Source organism: Trachemys scripta, chromosome 10 (assembly GCF_013100865.1).
Source record: "Trachemys scripta elegans isolate TJP31775 chromosome 10, CAS_Tse_1.0, whole genome shotgun sequence".
Taxonomy (NCBI): domain Eukaryota; kingdom Metazoa; phylum Chordata; order Testudines; family Emydidae; genus Trachemys; species Trachemys scripta.
In genome coordinates, this window is record NC_048307.1 from 19709794 (window position 1) to 19730201 (window position 20408).

Genomic DNA, 20408 nt, shown 5'->3' on the forward strand with positions numbered 1-20408 from the left:
GCTCGGCCCTGGGGAGGGGGCGCGGGGGGCTCGGCCACGGGGAGGGGGTTCGGGGGGCTCGGCCCCGGGGAGGGGGCGCAGAAGGCGCTCGGCCCTGGGGAGGGGGCGCGGGGGGCTCGGCCACGGGGAGGGGGTTCGGGGGGCTCGGCCCTCGGGAGGGGGCGCGGGGAGTTCGGCCATGGGGAGGGGATACAGGGGGGCTCGGCCATGGGGAGAGGACTCGGGGGACTCAGCCACAGGGGGGTGCCGGGGCCTCAGGCCTGCTCCCGGTCGCACTCACCCGTGTAGAAGGCCAGGATGGCGACAGGCGCCCCCACCAGCTGGTCGCACAGCACCTTGGCCAGCACCGCGCCGGGCGCGCGGCCGGGCAGCGCCCGCTCCAGCCCCCGCAGCCACACGTAGTTGAAGTTGCCATGGAAGCTGAGGGCCACCAGCGCCACGTGCCGGGTCTGCGCCCAGTCGGGCTCCTGCCCCGGGCGCCGCCGCAGCAGCTGCTGAGCCGCGTCCCCGGCCGAGAAGAGGCTGCCGTAGAGCAGCACGTTGCAGAGCCAGGGGAACCGGCGCACCCCGCTCCGGAGCAACGGCCCGGCCATAGGCTCCCCGGCCTCCCGTGCCGGTGTACGGCTTCCACCCGCCGCCGGGCCAGAGCGCACAACGCCGCCTTGTGCTGCCTCTTCCGCCCCGCCTCTTGCCTGCCGGAGCCGCCCAGCCCCGAGCCTCTCGCCCGCTCTCCTCCTGCCAGCCCTGCCCCGCCTTACCCCAGCCCTCTCGTTCCCCAGTCAGACATGCCTCTCTCCTTGCCTTGCCCCTGCCATCCCCTCGCGGACTAGCCCATTCCTCCCTCCACTATACCTGCTCCTGTTACTACCTCCAGCTGCAGGAACTACCCCCGCCCCCTTTCTCAGACCTGCCCCTCCTCCTGTGAAACCTTTGTCTTCTCAGAGAGCCCCCCACATTTCTCCTTCTGGCCCATCGCATCTGCTCCTCCATAGACTCTTCCCCAGTTCATAAACCCAGCAGAAGACCTACTCCCCATTGCTCTCAAACTTCCTGGACTCTGTTAACACAATAACAGCCATATTGGATCAGACCACGTAGTACAGTATCCTCCAGTAGACGCCTCAGAGGATGGAGTAAGACCCCTCTTGTAGATATATGTGGGGGCAGATCATTTCACAGATGTCTCATCCTCACCTCTCATAGTTGAAGATTTTCTTAAGCCTTGAAACACAAGGTTTAATATCCCGTCCAAATATTTTATTGGTATTAAGCTTTATTGTTTTATTAAACTTCCATCGTCCCAAGTTTTTCCTGAGCAAAAGTCATTTCTATTTGTATAACAGACTCCTATGCACAGTTGTATTGAAACTGTGCACAGAGCTGTGCCCCCACAAAGAATTTTAAATACATATCATGAATCTAGTGCTGGGGAAAGGTGCTGGATTGACAGCCTAGGCAACTATTTTCAGCAGGGAGGTGGCAGTTCAGGCTCTATGTTCAATCGGTCCTTGACAGCTCTACTAACAGCTCTGGTGGCGGGTTTTGCAATGTGATCACTTGACCAACGAGTAGACTAAGACTCCTAACTCCTTTCACAGAGGCCACATTTCCATTGAAATGAGTATAATTTACTGTTAAATAACTCATATGTGTAGAAAGCAACAAAGAGTCCTGTGGCACCTTATAGACTAACAACTGTATTGGAGTATAAGCTTTCGTGGGTGAATACCCACTTTGTCAGACGAAGTGAGTATTCACCCACAAAAGCTTATGCTCCAATACAATCTATTAGGTGTTAGTCTATAAGGTGCCACAGGACTCTTTGTTGCTTTTTACAGATCAAGAATACACGGCTACCCCTCCGTCATATGTGTAGGAGATTATACCAGCATCTGGTGAAATCATTTCAAAGGAAAATCCAATAAAGATTAGAATACCTATGAAACAGATGCACATTACCTGTGTTTTGCTGATGTAGGTTGAGAGCCTGACAAATCTATTGAAAAAGACACCTGTTATCCAGACAAATTATATATCTTTTAGGGTTATAAAGGCTGAAAAAAAAGTGGGGATTGTGTTTGTCCCTTAAAGTTTGGCCCAGTATTTAAATCTGCAATCTCTACAGCCAAAAGACAGACAAGTTCTAGGTGCTGAGAAGACATCTGTAGATCCCACCTGCAGACTCTTTGGGCACTAATGGAATCAGACAAATCTGATTGTCTTTTCTGAGAGAACTGCAGAATTAGTGGGTGAAGGAGGAGATAATAATATCTAAATATATGGCAAGTGGATGTACTAATAAATTTTAGACTGTATCAGAAACATTCCTAGAAAAAATAATTCAAATAGGCTTGGGAAGGTTTTTAGGCCAAAATCTGGCTAAAATGCCAGAAAGAAAGAAGAATGACAGACAGTAATGTATTGCATTTAGGGTAAGTATATTGTGTAGGCAACAGGGATCCCAATTAGGTATGGTCTTATTTAAGATCTTAATTATATGGAAGTAGAAATTAATAGCATACTATTGATGCTATTTGTAGATTATACTAATTTGAGATGAATAATATAAAAGAATCTAGAGCAGTGGTTCTCAACCTATTTACCACTGTGGGTCGCATATGCAGCTCTCTATGTATTATGTGGGCAGCATCCACACAATATATATATACTACCTGTATGTCCCTGAGGATGTCACATGGGCCGTAGCTGTGTGCTGATTGGGTTGAGAATCACTAGCGAGATTTGACACATGCACAGAACATAACATGAGGTTTAACTGGGAAAAATATAAGCAAACACACCTGGGGGGAAAAACAGAGACTTTTATGCTGCCTGCATAATAAAACTCGTAACTTCATAGAATGTGTGAATCATGGGAGATCATTATGCTACTAATCCCAGGCTCTTCTGCCCTAGACTCAGCACCTTTGAAAATTTACCCATTTAATTCTTTCATGTTCTCTGTCTGTAAAAAGGGAATAATATGTTTCCTTTCTCCACACTTTGTCTGTCTTGTCAATTTAGATTGTAAACTCTTCGGAACAGGGACTTTCTCTTATTATGTGTTTATACAGTGTCTAGCATAGTAACCCCCTTATGATAGATAAATAAATACAAATGAATACAAAATTGTAACAAATAATAATGTAATGCACAATCTGCATTGGCTTTAATTCTATTTGGGGGGAAATTGTTTATATTCCAGAACCAACAGTTAACATGCAAACATTGGGCCCAATCTTTCTCCAAGTGTAGTAAATGGCAAATCTAGAATGGGATCAGGCCAGTTATATTGAATGTTGTGCTGACATCCTTTGGTAATCCCAGTGCACTTGAAAATGAAGATGTCTTGATCTGCGGTAGTTTCAGGGATCAGTGTAGCACACAGATGTAGGAGGCACTGAGAAATTTGATAGGACAACCAAGGTTTTTTTAAAGGCTAGTGACAAAACATTATTTTATAAAATACAGTTTGTTTCCCAAAATCCATAATAATAATAATACTGCTAGGGTTTCTCTTCTGAAAAGGAGGTTGTCTTGTTTTGGTCTTTCGACAATATTATGAGCACCCTCAACATAGTTGTGGAAGCACTACTCAGGTAGGAGAATGGAGGATAAATTGACTGAAAGAAAGCTGCTAATATGTTATTGTTATATAATTACCATTTATATTTGTATTATCATAGTACCTAGGGGCCCATGTTATGGGCCCACCCACACTGGGGTTCAACAGAGTTAGTTTCTAAACACTGGATAGGCTGCACGGATGGTAACCAACCATATTAGAACCATGTTTTAAAATGTATTCCATTTAGATGGAAATATGTTTATGAAATTACTTTAAACATGGTTCCCACTGTCTGTTTAAAGATTAGTGTAGGTAGGCCTTAAAACAGCTCCCAGTTCTTGCATAATAAAATACATATGCTAGGAAATGAAAATGCTTTGTTGTTCATGATACAGTTACAACCATGTTAATTTCGGCTTCACTGACATTACAGAGAGAGAAAAATCAATGTTGCCAAATTTTAAGAGCGAATAGAATAATAGAGGCACCAATTGTAAAGGAATCCATGTGGATAGACCCCTAAGGACAGGAAATATCTTCAACTTTCAAAAAGTATGTTGCAAATCTCAGCCCAATTTTGCAAAGAGTCATACATGTGATTTTCCCACTGACTTCAATGAGAATATTCAGAGTGTGTAAAATTAAATATATGCCTAAATATTGCAGGATCAGGCCTGATCCTTATAAGAATTGAGTGCCTGGAATATGAGCTCAGGATCAGGGATTGAGAGATCAATCCTGTATTCCTTGCCATCCAAAACTGCCTTTGAAGTCAATGGAAGTTTAGCCTATAAATTACAGAGTTGGGCACAAACAACAAATGTTTAAATATAAAACTAAAATCCATTATAAAATTATTCAATGTTGTCCTTTTAAATTACAATAAATGTTCTCTTTCAAAAAATCAGTAGAGCATAGCAATAAAACCTTGACACATTTCTGTACTTAATGACTTTAAAGAAAATAATTCAAGCTTTTAAATGTTTGATAAAAATCTGCTAGAGACAATGCTTTCAGCCTATAGGATAAATCTCTCTTTTTTTTATTAAGTTATTATTTTAATTTAAACAATTCTAAATGCTCTAATTTGATCTAGCACTTGACATTGTTCGCTCAAGCTTTGAATGTTATGATTACTTTTGTTAAATGCTGGATTAACTGCTCCAGGGAATCTGACGCATGGACAGCAACGGTGTCACCTTCTCCAGCCAATGTGGGGCAAAATACGGATAGGAGGCAACGTCTGCAGGTTGAGAGGGGTAGTTCAGTGTCTTGTTTCCCATTTAATCATAGGTACATAAGACTAGAAGGGATCGCCTGGGTCACTGAGCCCACTTCCTTGTTATTGCAGGGGACCCCCTATAATCCAGCTCATAAATCTATTAAACTCCATCTTTAAACTAATTAGATTAATCCTGGCATCCTCCGGGAATAGCAACGATGGTGCAGATTAATGCCGACTGCGGCGATGACAGCTTGTGCACTGACAAATTCATTGCACACACACACCTCTCAGTAGCAGCCCAGGTTCCGTGCAGGCTCACCCTGGGCTGGGCGCCGTGGCGATACAAATACCTTGTCTCCCGACCAACAGCCGCCCCTCAGTCTTGGAGGGATTCACGAGAATCCCTGCAGCCCTTCGCCCCGTTAGTCGCACTGCCACTACCACCCTCCCTGCTGGGGCTAGATTCGAACCGGCAGCTCCACGGGGCGCTATAGAGCTTTTAGTGGGCTCTGCCTGCCCAGCAGTACCCCTGCTACCAGCCTGTTCCCGGACACGGTGCACTGCAGAAGCGTTGCGCATGCTCAGACATCCTCTCTTCGGCGCCCCTCGCCTCTGGAATGTCCCATTGTCTAAAAAGAGGGGGGAGACAATTAGAAGTGAAGGGGTTACTTTTGGTGTTGAAGACGGAGGTCAGTTCTTCCCGCATTCAGCCTGCTGTCATCGTAGCTTGTTTCCGGGTCCGTTGAAGCGCAGTTGCCCGGTCTGCCTGTTGTCCCATCCCTGTATTCTCCCAGATTGGTACATCCCACTTCTGTCACAGACGACTACGGGTGCCTGGACGGCACTATCCCCTCCGTCCCCTCGGCGAGCGCGTTCCCTCCCTTTTCCCTCAGCTGGTCTCGTCAGCGCTGCCAGCGTGGAGCCGGCTGGCCGGCCGAGAAGGCGGAAGTGCCCGGAGGGGAGGAGTCGTACCCAAGAACTCGCCTGGCCATGGAGAGCTCCCTGGAGAAGGTCTGTGGGTGGGGAGGGGGCATAGGGCATGGCTGGGGGTGCCGACGCAAGGGGGCGCTGAGGGACGAGGGGGAGAAGCATTGAGGGTGTGTCTAATGTGAAGGGGCAAATGGGGGTGCCCAGGTTGGGGGGCCTGATACAAGGGGGGCAGGGAGACTGGGGGCCGGCCTGATACGGGGTGTGAGCGGAGGCAGGTGGGGGGGGAGAGCCGGGCTGACACAAGGGAGGGGAGCCGGGCTGACACAAGGGGGGGGAGGGAGGAGGGGCAAGGGGGCTGGGGCTCGGGGGGCGGGGTGGGGTGGCAGGCGGGGGGGGGATGTTTTGCTAGTGAAGGGCTTATCCCTCCCAGGGGGGATGTACTGCCCTACTAAGAGGCATTCAATGAGTAGTGAAAGTGCCTGGTAGGTAAGGGGTGTGGAGTCCTACCGTTTTTACAGGATTATCTTGCAAGCCACAGAAAAACATCCCCTCCTTGGCTGAGAAGCCATGCAGCGTTCGGAGCCAGGGTCTGCAGGTTTATGGTCAAGGATGGGGAGAAAGGAGGATGAGGATCCCGCCCCCCTCCCCATTGCCTCCCTGTAACTAAATATAAATTAAATAATGTATTTACAAGCAAGAAGCCAGGGGTCATCTTTCATTCTTCCCTCCCCTCAACAATGTACGTTTGAGGAAGAGGGGATTAATTTGGTGACTGTTGTTCAGTGTTTTGTTGTTCTGTTCTGGGTATCAGATGATCTGATGACACAGGGCCCTTTATGGTGTCTCAGAGCTACCTAGCCCTTCTCAATGGAGAAAGGGTGAGTGACATTGGTTCAAGCATATCTAGAACAGTGGCTCTCAACCTTTCCAGACTACTGTACCCCTTTCAGGAATCTGATTTGTCTTGTGTACCCCAAGTTTAACCTCACTTAAAACTACCTGCTTACAAAATCAGACATAAAAATACAAAAATGTTACAGCCCACTACATAGAGCAGTATAAACAAGTCATTACCAGTATGAAATTTTAGTTTATACTGGCTTTACTAATGTTTTTTATGTAGCCTGTTGTAAAACTAGGCAAATATCTAGATGAGTTAATGTACCCCCTGGAAGACCTCTGCATACCTCTATAGGTACGCATGTTCCTGGTTAAGAACCACTGCTCTAGAAGGGACCACCTCAAACAAGAAATCATCACATACTCCCACAAACCAATGGAAAATATCAGGAAACCTACCTGGAGATCATGTAAGAAACCCCAAACAGGACTTGTCTCTCTAATATCCTGAGTCCAGTGCCATTGCAAACAACTTTGGTATGAGCAGTCAGTTCATGTCACGAAGCACTGAGTCACAGACAAAACAAAAAACAGTTTCCAGCCATGCTTCTTAGAGCTCAAAACACTTGTGAATCTGCTTATGTTTTGAGATACCTTTCAGTGTCCTTCCCCCTTTGGGAATATATCCTATGTGTGCACTTTAAAAGAGGTGAAGCTTATTTCCTGAGAATGTTGGTCTTGAAGAACAGGATAGTGGTGGGAATGTTAGTTAATCCCTTTCCCCTTGTGCACTTGATGTGATGTTTTTTTCCTTTTCATACTTCCTGTTCTGCTGTCCTACACACTGAACACACAAGTGTGAACCCTGTAAAGCCCACAAGTCACTGTTAGAAAATCCTGTGCCCTCTGTTACAATCTTTAAGTGAGTCCCTAAAGCAGCAGTTCTCAACCAGGAGTCTGTGGGATGCTGGGGGGGCTGTGAGCAGGTTTCAGGGGGTTCACCAAAATAAACCAGAGAGCAGGGCCAGCAGTAGACTTGCTCGGGCTCAGGGCAGAAAGCCAAAGCCACGCTGGGCTGAAGCCAAAATTAGCTTTGCGGAGCCCTGTGTGGTGTGGAGCCACAGGCAGTTTCTCTGTTTGCTACCCCCTAATGCCAGCCCTGGCTTTTAATCTACTGGATATGCATAAAAACAGTTGTTGTGGCACAGGTGGGCCGTGGAGATTTTTATAGCATGTTGGGGGAGGTGGGCTCAGAAAGAAAAAGGTTGAGAACCCCTGCTCTAGACCAGTGGTTTTCAAACTGTGGGTCACGACCCAGTTCTGGAATGGAAGGAACTGGATCGCGGCGGCTCTGGTCAGCACCGCCAACCGGGCTCTTAAAAGTCCCATCGGCGGTGCTGCCCGGCTAAGGCAGGCTAGTCCCTACCTGTTCCGACACCGCGCTGCGCCCCGGAAGCGGCTAGCAGCAGGTTCAGCTCCTAGGTGTGTGTGGGGGTGGGGGTGACGACAGAGGGCTCTGTATGCTGCCCCGACCCCGAGCTGGAGGGAACGCGGTGTCTGTGGGCAAGAGCCATGCGGAGCTGCTTGCGCGCCTCTGCCTAGGAGCTGGACTTGCTGCTGGCTGCTTCCTGGGCGTAGCGTGGTCCATGGTGCCTGGACAGGTAGGTAGCCTGCCTCTGCACCCATGCTGCGCCTCTGACTGGGAGCTGTTCAAGGTAACCCCACACCTCGATCCCCTGCCACAGCCCTGAGCCCCCCCAAACGTGGAGCCCCCTCCTGCACCCCAAACCCCTCATCATCAGCCCCACCCCAGAGCCAGCACCCGCAGCCCAGAGCCCTGACCCCCTCCCACACCCCAACCCCCTGTCCCAGCTCAGAGCCCCCTTCGACACCCTGAACCCCTCATTCCCAGCCCCACCCCACCGCCCTCACCACTTCTACCCCAGCCCTGAGCCCCTCCCACATCCCAAACCCCTCATCCCCAGCTCCGTTGGGTCACAGGCATCAACAATTTTCTTCCACTGGGTCACCAGAAAAAAAGTTTGAAAATCACCGCTCTAGAAAACTACTACAGAGTAACACTCATGGTAGCATGATACATCACTGAAATACAGCAGGTGCATGAATGGTAGCAGGAGACCTGTTCTACAAGTCACGAGGGAGTAATTGTGTTACATGTTTAACCAGATGTCTTCATATCATTCATTGATATTTATCACCGGTTTTTGCATAACTTTATTAAGAATATTATATATTTTACATGTGGTTAAGAAAAGTGTAGGCAGTTTTTCTACTGCTACATAATATATACTGTATACACAACACAGTTACTTTGATACTTCAGTTTTATAGCTTGTTTGGGTATCAGCTAGGTGAGTAAGGTAGTGAAAGCCAAAACATATCTTTGTGGTGTTTGCTAAGTGTTCATTTCTCACAATTTGACTAGATTTTAAAATCGGTTGAGGAGAGTAATATTGTGAAGGTTATGTGGTAGGCCTGGAGAGCTCAACGTATTTATTCCAAAGTGCCAACAAAAATTACAACAGTTGATCCTGGTTCTAAAGGATTCAAACTGCTTGAGTGAGGTTTAATTACAGTTACTAGCTCATAATGCCATCTACTTTCTGCCTAAGGCTAGTTGACTGCATAGTTTACTATGCAGTTATTTAAAGAATGTGATGCATTATGACAGGAGTTTTCTTCACATCTTGTAAAGTCAGTATTCTACACTACTGCTAAACTAATGTAAAACTTCTTTTTACCTTATTTATTATGCTACCACAGTAGAACCATAAAAAGCATAGTTTTGGGGTTAAATGTTAAAGGCTGCCATAAAGAGATGGTTAGATTTTCTTCTGTATTTGTTTTTAACCTAAGGACTTGTCTCTACTGAGAGAAAGCACCATGTTAGAAAAAGTGTGAGCTAAGATGTGAAAAAATTATCTAAGTCAGGGGTCGGCAACGTTTGGCACTCGGCTCGCCAGGGTGCTTACCCTGGTGAGCCACATGCCAAATGTTGCCAACCCCTGATCTAAGTTAACTTCTTATGGAGGACCCTATGATTAACCAGGACCAGCTAGTTCATTTTTAAACATAACCATCTGTACCCACATTAGGTTCAAAATCATGTTTAATAATGTGTTAACACAATGTGAGTTGTTTTTTTTTCAGAATAGATGAGGTTTAGGAGAGTAATGCTCAGATCCTATAAAGAATTAAGCTTGTGCTTAATTATAAGCACAAGACTATTCCCAAACCCTTCTGAAATCTTTCCATTATATATGTTAAAAAATTAGATAGATATGGAGAGTCATACTCCACACTCCTTCTTTTGCATACCTTGGTTTTTTTGCATGGTGAAAGCCCTGCACTCTTTTATGTGATAAAATCTTGTTTTCCCCGGCTTAAAACTTGCTGTGCCTCTTGGAAAACTTCCCAGTGGCCAGATAGGTAAAGAAGTCAGAAAATGGTGGATGAACAAGTTGTATGTGCTTTATTTAGATGTAATGGTAAATAGTTGTTAAAAACATATTAGAGCTGATCAAAAAAACCTTTGAAATTTGTTGATGAAAAAGACACATTTTCTACTGTAAATTTTCACCAAAAAGTATTCCATTATTTGACCATCACTCACATATATAATATGGTAGTGCTTATAGGCCCCGGTCTTGTTTGTGCAGGGCACTGTACAAACACAGATGAATCTGAGGCCAGATGAACAAACTTTAAGAACTGCAGAAATTGTTCTCTGGTGCTGCACGGGAGATCAATACAGAGTAGCGCCTCAGACACAAAGTATAGAACCAGACAAATGGACTTTTGGGGTGAGCTTTAATTCCCAGGAAAACTGTGGGGGATTCTCTTGCTCTATCATATTACACACTTCCTGAAAGATTTTCTGTTTGGAACCTCACAAGAAATTGGGGTTAAACTTGGAAACCTGCAGTGGGTTTAAAAAATAGTTTGACGAACACAAATTTGTAACTTTTTTTTTCATTTGTACCTTGATTTTTCCAACACTTTCCTCATAATTTACCTTGCTAAAACCTCAGTCGTGACTGGTACACAAGTGATCAGGTGCCTTTTGTGGGATTTTCGCCTTCCTTTTGTAGCTTCAGAGTACGTGGCTCAGTAGTCTGTAAATATATGGCAATGTCTGTGTTTAGAAATGCTCATTGTTTCCCTAAACATGGAAAATGTATTTTGGTTCCATGTCCATCCTGTGACTCTTGTGTTGTTGCTGTTATCACTACGATATCCTGGTAACTTTTGCTGAAAACTTGTGATCACAGACCTGTGGGTAGGAAAATAATAGGGACCAAAATACACACATAAGTAAAAGCAAAAAAAAAAAAATCTGAATGAGCTCTAATTGTGAAGTAGATAGATTGATTGTCTTCCCTTTCCTACCCTCCCCACTCCTCTCCCCCATTTCCCTGTGAGCTATTTTTCATGTACCTGCTTTGGTGGCAAACTTGACTTGGTCTAGTGAATAAACCTTAATAATATCACTTTAGCTGGGAAACAGATCAATGTTATAAACCAGGGGTAGGCAACCTATGGCACGTGTGCTGAAGGCGGCACGCGAGCTGATTTTCAGTGGCACTCTCACTGCCTGGATCCTGGCCACCAGTCCGGGGGGCTCCGCATTTTAATTTAATTTTAAATGAAGCTTCTTAAACATTTTAAAAACCTTATTTCCTTTACATACAACAATAGTTTAGTTATATATTATAGATTTATAGAAAGAGACCTTCTAAAAACGTTAAAATGTATTACTGGCACGCAAAACCTTAAATTAGAGTGAATAAATGAAGACTCGGCACACCACTTCTGAAAGGTTGCCGACCCCTGTTATAAACAAAGCATCATTTATTACTGATGATAAAACAAAGAGTAACAATTTGCAAACAAGGCATTTCTGAAGAGAAAACAACATTATTTAATTAAAATACAAATACACTGCATGTGTCACAAATTATGATGAATGTTTTTTTTGGCAGCATTTACAATACTACAACTTGATCTTACAAACTATTCCTTTATGAATATAGATGTTTTTATGAGTTGTGTTGTGCAGTTCTAGGGGGAAATTCTGCTGGCCTGTCTAAAACTGTACTAGGAATGTAAAATGAAAAACGTGAACAAAAATGAGAGATTGGCTTGACACACAGTGATTGTTTTTCACAAAGTTTCAGTCTCATCCCAATTAGAAAATAAGATCTCTCACACTTCAGCTGTTGCCAAGTGTCTAGCTAAACAGCTGGACACAGTGCACTAGCTAAACAGCTGGACACAGTGCAGAGCCTTAAAGGAAGGCCAAAACAGGATGTCTTTGCAGGAAATGCAGACATAGACAAAAATTGGATTATTGAAGCAGAGAATGGGATGATTATGATTTGAAGGAAACAAATGATAAAAGGTGAAATAGGCTATGAATTCTCTGTATTTCGGTGGACTGGAGGAGGAGGGAGGCTCCAAACTGTTAAAATCCCTGATGAGGGAAATGGTATTTTGATGAGTTGTACGCTTTCAAGCTTCAGTGCTGTTTGTTATAACCCAAACAACTAGAGCAGGGATAGGCAATCTATGGCACGCGTGCCGAAGGCAGCACATGAGCTGATTTTCAGTGGCACTCACACTGCCCGGGTCCTGGCCACCGGTCCAGGGGGCTCTGCGTTTTAATTTAATTGTAAATGAAGCTTCTTAAACATTTTAAAAACCTAATTTACTTTACATAGAACAATAGTTTAGTTATATAGTATAGATTTATAGAAAGAGACCTTCTAAAAACATTAATATGTATTACTGGCCACACGAAACCGTAAATCAGAGTGAATAAATGAAGATTCCGCACACCACTTCTGAAAGGTTGCCGACCCCTGAACTAGAGGGACAGAGACCTAGTATGATCAGAGTAAAATGCCTCTGATTCAAGGGTAAGGAATTTGGGCTGAAAACAACAGGATTTTCAGGTAGTGTGATCTGAAAGGGGAATCCCATTTTGACTTTCCCCCCAGTAGCCATGATGAGACATAGAATGAGATCAGCATCCGTGTCTGTGTACACTCTGTGTTTTTGTGATAGTAACAGCCATACTGGGTGACACCACTGGTCCATCTTGCCCAGTATCCTGTCTTCCAACAGTGGCCAATGCCAGCTGCTTCAGAGGGAATCAACAGAACAGGCAATCAAGTGATCCACCCTGTTGTCCAGTCCCAGCTTCTGGCAGTTGGAGGGTTAGGGACATCCAGAGCATGGAGTTGTGTCCCTGACCATCTTGGCTAATAGGTATTGATTGACCTATTCTCCCTGAACTTACTTAATTTTTTTTTTAACCCCATTATATTTCTGGCATTCACAACATCTGCTGGCAATGAGTTCCACAGGCTGATTGTGCATTGTGTGAAAAAGTGCTTCTTTTTGTTTAGTAGGCAACAGGTTTAAAACAATTTCATTGGGTCACCTCTATTTCTTGTGTTATGTGGAGGGATAAATAACACTTCCCTATTCGCTTTGGCTTTCAGAAGTGGTGTGCTGAGTCTTCATTTATTCACTCTGATTTAAGGTTTCGCGTGCCAGTAATACATATTAATGTTTTTAGAAGTTCTCTTTCTATAAGTCTATAATATATAACTGTTCATTACTAGCTCCTACCTGTACTTTATCAACTTCTTTCCTATCCCCTTCACCAGGATATAGAGTTCCCCTTTAATAAATTGATCCCTGAGAGATGGCTGCACTCAAACCGTGTGCTCCTTCACACCTATCAACACTTCTGCCAGCCCTTAGTTTAAAAAATCTTCTACAACCTTTTTAATTTTACATGTCAGCAGTCTGGTTCCGTTTTGATTTAGGTGGAGCCCATCCTTACTGTACAGGGTAACTTTCCCTTCCATCAGAGGACCCTGAAGCACTTTACAAACAGTAATTAAGATCCCTGTGAGATAAATATTATACCCATTTTATGTATGGGGAAACTGAGGAACAGAAGTATCTTGCACAAGGTCACATATGAAATTAGTGGAAAGAGAGTCTGACTTCAGTGGGCTTTGGATGAAGCCTGTAGTCGATCTGTGTCGGACTAAAGAAAAGAGCCCATGCTGGGCTTACTTCCAGTCCCATCCTCTGTTAGAGGACACGCTTGCCCATGTTGGAGAATGGGGATAAGGAATGTCATCACTGGATGTGGTTTCAGTGTCATTGGTAGGGAATTATGCTTGATTTTTCTGAATCATAATTGACTAACTTTCTTTAATTTTTAATCTGAGTTTGTATTGTTAAAATCACATACCTTAAATATACTTTGAAAAGTTCAGAAAATAAATATTTCTTATCCAATTAGCAATCAAAATAAGCAATCAGGGATTTAGTTCACAATGAAGTCCACTTCAAAAATCGAAGGCTTTTTGGATTTTATGACATCTCATGTAACTTAGAATAACTTTTTTATTTCATGATGACAGAAAAGTAGCTGGAGCAAACAAGACTTCACTGGCTACATAATCTACTAGTTGTACTGGCAAAAGGCTTGCATATATGATAGCTATAGTTGGAAAAAAGACAATGTGTTTGTGTGTAGGTGGAAAGGTAAACATTGGTAAGTTTTTACTCAACACATAATTGCAACAGAGAAATTGTGAGCTGTTTTGTTTGTTTATAGCTCAGTATCACAATGGCTGTTACAGATCATTCCACAAATGTCACCATTCAGGACAGATCTGTTCAAGTATTTTGCATGCAATGTCAGAAAAAGATTTCTGATGTTGTTTAACACAAATTATTTCCTTCCAGTGAGGTATTTTTAATGTTTTGTGAATGCCACTCAGGCTTTCATAACTCCAATATATAGGCTTCTATAATCAATAATATTCTTCAGTCAATTACTCTGCATAAATATTCACTTATGGATTTGGAGGTTATTTTATTTAAGTGTGCGAGATTGCTGCAAAAGTTTTTGTATTTGGTGCAAGGAATGCTATGAAAATATCAGTGGAGTTGCATGGAGAATTTACCAGTAAATATAAATAGCATAACTGGATTCAATTTTTGTTTCTCTATGGTGACTCTCATATTCCCATCCATTAATGTTATCTTAAAAACTTGACTACAAATGGACACTCTGATGTTTTGAATGTCAACCTATAATTATGTGTCAGTTGCTATTTCCATGATAAAATTTTTGGAACTTTCATTTCATTTTTGTAAGTGTGGAGTCTTTACCCACTCCACCATTATCACTCCTTGCCTCCACATACATGGGTTAAATACATCTCTAAATATTGTCATAAAAGTAGTCTTTAAAATGAGAACTGTAAACTGAATTTTTTCTGAGTTAGTCCTTGAGAAGGAAATGGCATACAATACATACAAATTCATATTCCATCCATCTTTTGCAGTAATAAACATGCCTGCATTCTGTTCTCCTTCCCCCACCCAAGTGTGCCAGTATTAGTGATGACGGCAGGGATATACAAGCCAGTGGGAGCACTGTTTCTCAGCTACTGTAGCAAAAGAGTAAGAGTCAGTATGTCCCTACAGTACAATTAGTACAAGGTGTTTTGTTGTTGTTGGGTTGTTGGTGTTGTTGTTTTGGTTTTTTAATATCTCTAGATAAAAAATGGTGGACAAAAATGTTGAAGGCTAAACTACTGCAGTGGTGGAAGCTTTGAGCTCAAGACCAATTCTGTGAGGGTGGACTAAATCTCAGTTTTTAGATGACGCAGCTTTTGCCTATTTTTGGGAGGGTGGGGATGGGGGTTAAGTTTGGTCTGCAGAGGAAAGGAGAGAGCCCCTGTAACAGGATCTCCCCAAGCTCAGCATCAAAACCGGTCTCTGCCTCAATTTCCCAGCTCATGTAATTCAGCTGGCTGCTTCCACCAGTGTCAGTGTTTCCTTGCCTTTTCCCGGGGATGCATATATAGTTCAAAAAGAAACACAGTTTGGCATCAATCAGAACAAGTCCTGCCACCTGGCTAGTCCTCGGGCCTCCGCCTAAGAGGGCTTCTGCTGTGGCTAGCTGGTGTGGGAAGCCCCCTTTCAGCACCTTTTTCTGACCCAGAGTCTCCTGCAAAAGCTTCCCCAATCCCATCCTTAATTAAGATGCTTGTTGGCCTTTTATCTCATCAGGCAGGAGCCAGTGGCTAGTCACAGGTAGGGACTATAATCCTAAGGAATTTGGGCTGTGTTTACATTGCAGCTGGGAGTGAGCCTTCCAGCCCAGATAAACTGATTTATACTAGTTGGGCTCATGCTGGTGCACTAAAAAATAGCTGTGTGGACTTTGCAGCACTGGTGGAGCTTGTTTGGCTAGTCCAAGTCTCTGCTGGTGCTTTAACGTCCACACAGCTATTTTTAGCATGCTAGTGCAAGTCTGTGGTGCTTAGGCTGGGAAGTTCATTCACAGTTGCAAGGTACATGTATCCTTAAAGGGCCCTTCCACAAACATCCATTGTAGGCTAATTCATGCAACAAGCTCAGGCTTTTTAGAGACTGTTTGCCTGTTCTGGTAGGAGGAAGAGTATAAGTACAACTGTTGGAGGATGAGACCACTCTGGTAATACTACTAGTCTTGGTTGGACCAGACGAAGATGTAACAAGTTCTCAGCCTTTGTCAACTAGAGGGAAAATCTCCTACATAAATCAGCATTGAAAATCAGGTTAAGAGTATATCATGTTAAAAAATGCAAGGAAATAGAGTTAAGGTTGTTAGTCTGTTTTGAAAATTAGGGTAGTATAGAGGCACAACAGGCTAAGTTGAATGATACTATAATCTTTCAGATTTGTGTTGTAAGGCTTTTGAGCCATAGTGTGAACTTAAGAACAGAGTGACAGCCTTAAATTGAAACTTCCTTTCTCTTTACAGTTGTTAAAATTAATATAAAAGTTTAGCCTCTTGTTTTCGACTTCCCCTATAATTGATAGCTTAAGCATATTTGAGAGTTAAACTGAGAGGCCCTTAATCTAAATATATGAATAAGATTACATTGCATACTCTGTGTGTGTGTGTGTGTGTGTGTGTGTGTGTGTATATATTTTAGTGAAGTTGAAGTGAAACACTACAGTCAGGTTTTCAGTCACAGGAGGAAAGTTTCCTTTTGCTAGGGATGATGTTCATATATCCAGTGTTGTGTCTCTGATTCCTCTATTCCTTCTTCCTGTTGCTCTGGACCCCTCACTGTTGTATCATTAGTTTTTGGTGAGGGTGAGAGCCTGTCAGGGCCTGCTCTAACTTTTTTGCTGCCCCAAGCAGCAAAAAAAAGTGCCGCCCTGCTGTAACCCTCCGCCCCCCGAGTGCTGCGCCGCCGAACCCCTCCCCGGCCGAGCACCGCACCCCCCCCCCCCCCCCCGCCATTCCCAGATTGGCCGTCCCTTACCAGGTGCCACCTCAAGCACGAGCTTGGTTGGCTGGTGCCTGGAGCCAGCCCTGGAGCCTGTGTATCTGAAACTAAGCTGAATTTGTCACTCTAGCGTCTATCCCAGATTTTGCAGAAATTTTATGATGTATATCCCTTATCGGGATTTTTCAACATGATATTGTATAAATTCTACATATAGAAATTTTTCTGTAAATTATATGATCTTGCAAAGGCTTATATTTTTACTTTACATACACAGGTTCATAGAAGTTGTAAGTGAGAGGTTCCTGGGGCTACAGAATGACTGTGAATAATAGCTACAGTTGGGACTGAAGGGTACCACAGAGATGAATTTGCAGATCCAAGCTATATGTAGTGGGCCTAATTTGAACACCAAGAACTTTCCTGAAGTTTTTTCAATCTGGATTTCAAACTAGCCGCCTCCCTCTGCTGCCTCTTCTTGCTCCACTCCTTCCTCCCCACCCCAAAAGACACAACCTGCAAATTTAAGTGTTTGGAATGAGTTTTGGTTTCCTTGTTGAAGAGAGGTTTGAATCTAGAGGTTTTCTCTGGATCTACACCTCTACCCCGATATAATGCTGTCCTCGGGAGCCAAAAAATCTTACCGCGTTATAGGTGAAACCGCGTTATATCGAACTTGCTTTGATCTGCCAGAGTGCGCAGCCGCCCCCCCCCCCCCCCCCCCCCCCCCCCGGAGCACTGCTTTACTGCGTTATATCCGAATTCGCGTTGTATCAGGGTAGAGGTGTATCTGTAATAAAATCCATGTTGCTATCCAGTATAATTTTTTACTTCAATGCACAAATATTTATTAATTTAGTATATTTTGAGTTGAAGATGCAGTATTTGATATTTGTTACCGGTATGTAACTTTAAATCTGAGCTTATTCTGAGTGGTAAAAGCAATAATTATGCTGTTAGAGTAGTTAGTAAGAGTGGCATTTGGGATTACCCTTTTTTTTTTTTTTTCCTCCCCCAATAATAGATGGTTGACCCTACCTTAGCAGAAATGGGAAAGAATCTTAATGAGGCCATGAAGATGCTGGAAGACAATCAAAGGTATCTACAAAGAATAATGGCTGCAAGAACAGCAGATTCATGTTACACATGTAGATATTGATGCCAATGTCTTCAAGCAAGTGGAATGGGTTTTTTTTCTACTAATTCTAAGACCGATCATTATCAGATATTTGAACTTAATTTCTGCCATATTCAAATCAAGAATGTTTCTTGACTGAGGGTGTTTGTTATTAATGAATATTTGCGGGGCCAATCCAATACATATTTTGTAGCATTCAGTCTAAATCCAACCAGGACACATTTTCTAAAGGCTTTGACTTGCTCTTAGCATGTGAATCATGGCTCCACAAGTAACTTTTACTTCCATCTCACATGATCTGCTGATAAAGGTTTTCACCAGCCTTATAAAGCGTAGTTTTTAAGCTTTTTTTCTTCTTAATCAAAGGAAAGTCAAATCAACAACTCTTTTTAAGGTCATCCTTTAATTAAATCTTATATTAGTCTTGTTGATCTATTCAAATTGTATTCAGTGATTTTTTTTCACTTGTGAACATGCCAATGTATTTTTGAGCATTGAACTGCACTAGGAGTTTGTTACTATGCAACAAAAAGTTAAAATGTAAGTAACTCTTTTTCTTGTATTTTTAAATTAGAAAAATTGAGGAAGAAAATGAAAAGAAATATGTAAGGAACGATATTCCTGGACCACTCCAAGGGAGGTAGGTGACAATGTGTTCTTCATATTCAATGTACAAACTCTTAAATAAAACATGTTTGCAATAATTTTGCAAGGAACTTATAATATATACTATCATGAAAATTTAAGTGTCCAGCCACAAAATCTGGTCTCCTGACTATGCCCACGATTGATATATTTTATTTATAGATCAAAAAAATTACTTGCCCTTTGCGAGTAGGATTTTGTGTCACTGGTAGCTAATGAAGCATTAGTTGTTTGCAACGTTGTAGTTGTGTTGATCCCAGGATATTAGAGATAAGGTAGGTGAGGTAATGTCTTTCATTGAACCACTTTCTGTTGGTGAAAGAGACAAACTTTCAAGCTACATAGAGCTCTTCTTGAGTTCTAATAAAGCCTTAGAGAAGATAATTTAATGGAGATTTATGTCTTTATTATATAGCATAATTTTTATGTAGATTTACTTCTAAATCTGAAATATTGCATTCAATGAGTTTGAGACACACATTCAGACAGGAAATTAGTACTTGAGAATGATATTCCATACTATGTGAGGCACAAAGCACCATGTTTAGGATAATGATTGGCCTTCACAGAAAACTATACATCATTCAGCTTAACAACCTGAAAGTTTATATCCTATGATTTGTGCATTAAATTATTGCATCTGAAAAATAAGATTCAGACTTGCATTGTCATAATCTTTCTTCTGCAAGATCATTCATGAGCCCAAACTAAGACTGCAGTTCAGTTTCCATTCTAATTTAACATGGGTGTAACAGCAGAAGAGTATTGTGAACACACAACTTTTTTTCATTTAAAAAAAACTTTCATGGCAGTTAATGAAACTGGTATGAATCGATGAAGTTGAACGGACTTGTAAGAAGTTGGGAATGCTTTTTATTAGTGTAACTGTTACCTCTTTTATACTTTCATTATTTTTCATTTTATTAATATAGGTTTTAATTTGATACTATTTCAAGTTGGGTTGGTGTGTGGTGGCTTTTATTTTTGCACTTCTAGCAGTTGTAAGGCAGCATAATTCCAGAAATGGTTTCAAGAAACACTTTCTGTTCACTAGAACAGATGTTTGTAAGTAATCAGTGTATTTTAGAGATAATCATATTACTGAGAGATGTGCTCAACTTTGTGAGCTCATGATTGGATCCTCTGAGTTTGGACATCTACTGGCAAGGTCTTCACCTACAATCCAGCCCTCCAGGCTGAACGATTGCTTAGTCAAGCTTGTCAGTCCAAATCCTCAGATTTCAAGGGAGCCTCTATGTGGGCCGGTTCCTTAGGCCTGTTGAAATGTCCCATGCATAAGTCAAGAGGATCTGGACTCATTGATACAGCAGCCTTCCCACTACAGTCCTGCTGTGTCAGGGAGGTCAGTAGTAGTCTCCTCCACTGACAACTTTTCCCCACCATCCCAACGTTCTACAGAGCAAAACCCTTGTGTCTTGTTGCAAAACTGTTGTAAGTGGCCTTTAGAATATGTATCATGAGGCACTAGAGTTGCTCATCTACTTACCATTTTTCCTTTCCTAGTGGGCAAGATATGGTGAGCATTCTCCAATTAGTACAGAACCTCATGCATGGAGAGGAGGAAGATGAGTCATCACAGTCTTACCGGTAATGCTAAATTGCATTGTTCTATTTGGAAGATTATAACCTGATAACTATATTTGCTGTGATAATTTTTCAAGCCACAAATTGTACACTTACAAATTTTTTTATTAATTTTAA

General features: G+C 42.8%; 2 protein-coding genes across 6 annotated transcripts in view; one reads left to right on the forward strand and one right to left on the reverse strand.

Annotated features, from left to right (window-relative positions):
* Positions 1–775, reverse strand: part of MPV17L (MPV17 mitochondrial inner membrane protein like) — an 18205-nt gene extending 17430 nt beyond the window's left edge. For 3 of the 5 annotated variants that reach the window (XR_004647436.1, XR_004647435.1, XM_034783770.1), the window contains exon 1: positions 281–756. Coding sequence is in view for 3 of the 5 variants with exons in the window: in XM_034783770.1 (XP_034639661.1) it covers positions 281–593 (313 nt within the window). In the remaining 2 variants the exon portion in view is untranslated. Of the gene's footprint in view, positions 1–280 lie in introns of all 5 variants that reach the window. The other 2 variants (XM_034783773.1, XM_034783772.1) reach the window with 2 other exon arrangements.
* A 4853-nt stretch (positions 776–5628) lies between these two features.
* PDXDC1 (pyridoxal dependent decarboxylase domain containing 1) overlaps positions 5629–20408 on the forward strand; it is a 45446-nt gene continuing 30666 nt past the window's right edge. Inside the window, exons 1-4 of the mRNA XM_034783887.1 lie at positions 5629–5804; positions 17928–18001; positions 18616–18681; positions 20211–20294. Of these exons, the coding sequence (XP_034639778.1) occupies positions 5784–5804; positions 17928–18001; positions 18616–18681; positions 20211–20294 (245 nt within the window). The 5' untranslated portion in view covers positions 5629–5783. The remainder of the gene's footprint in view (positions 5805–17927; positions 18002–18615; positions 18682–20210; positions 20295–20408) is intronic.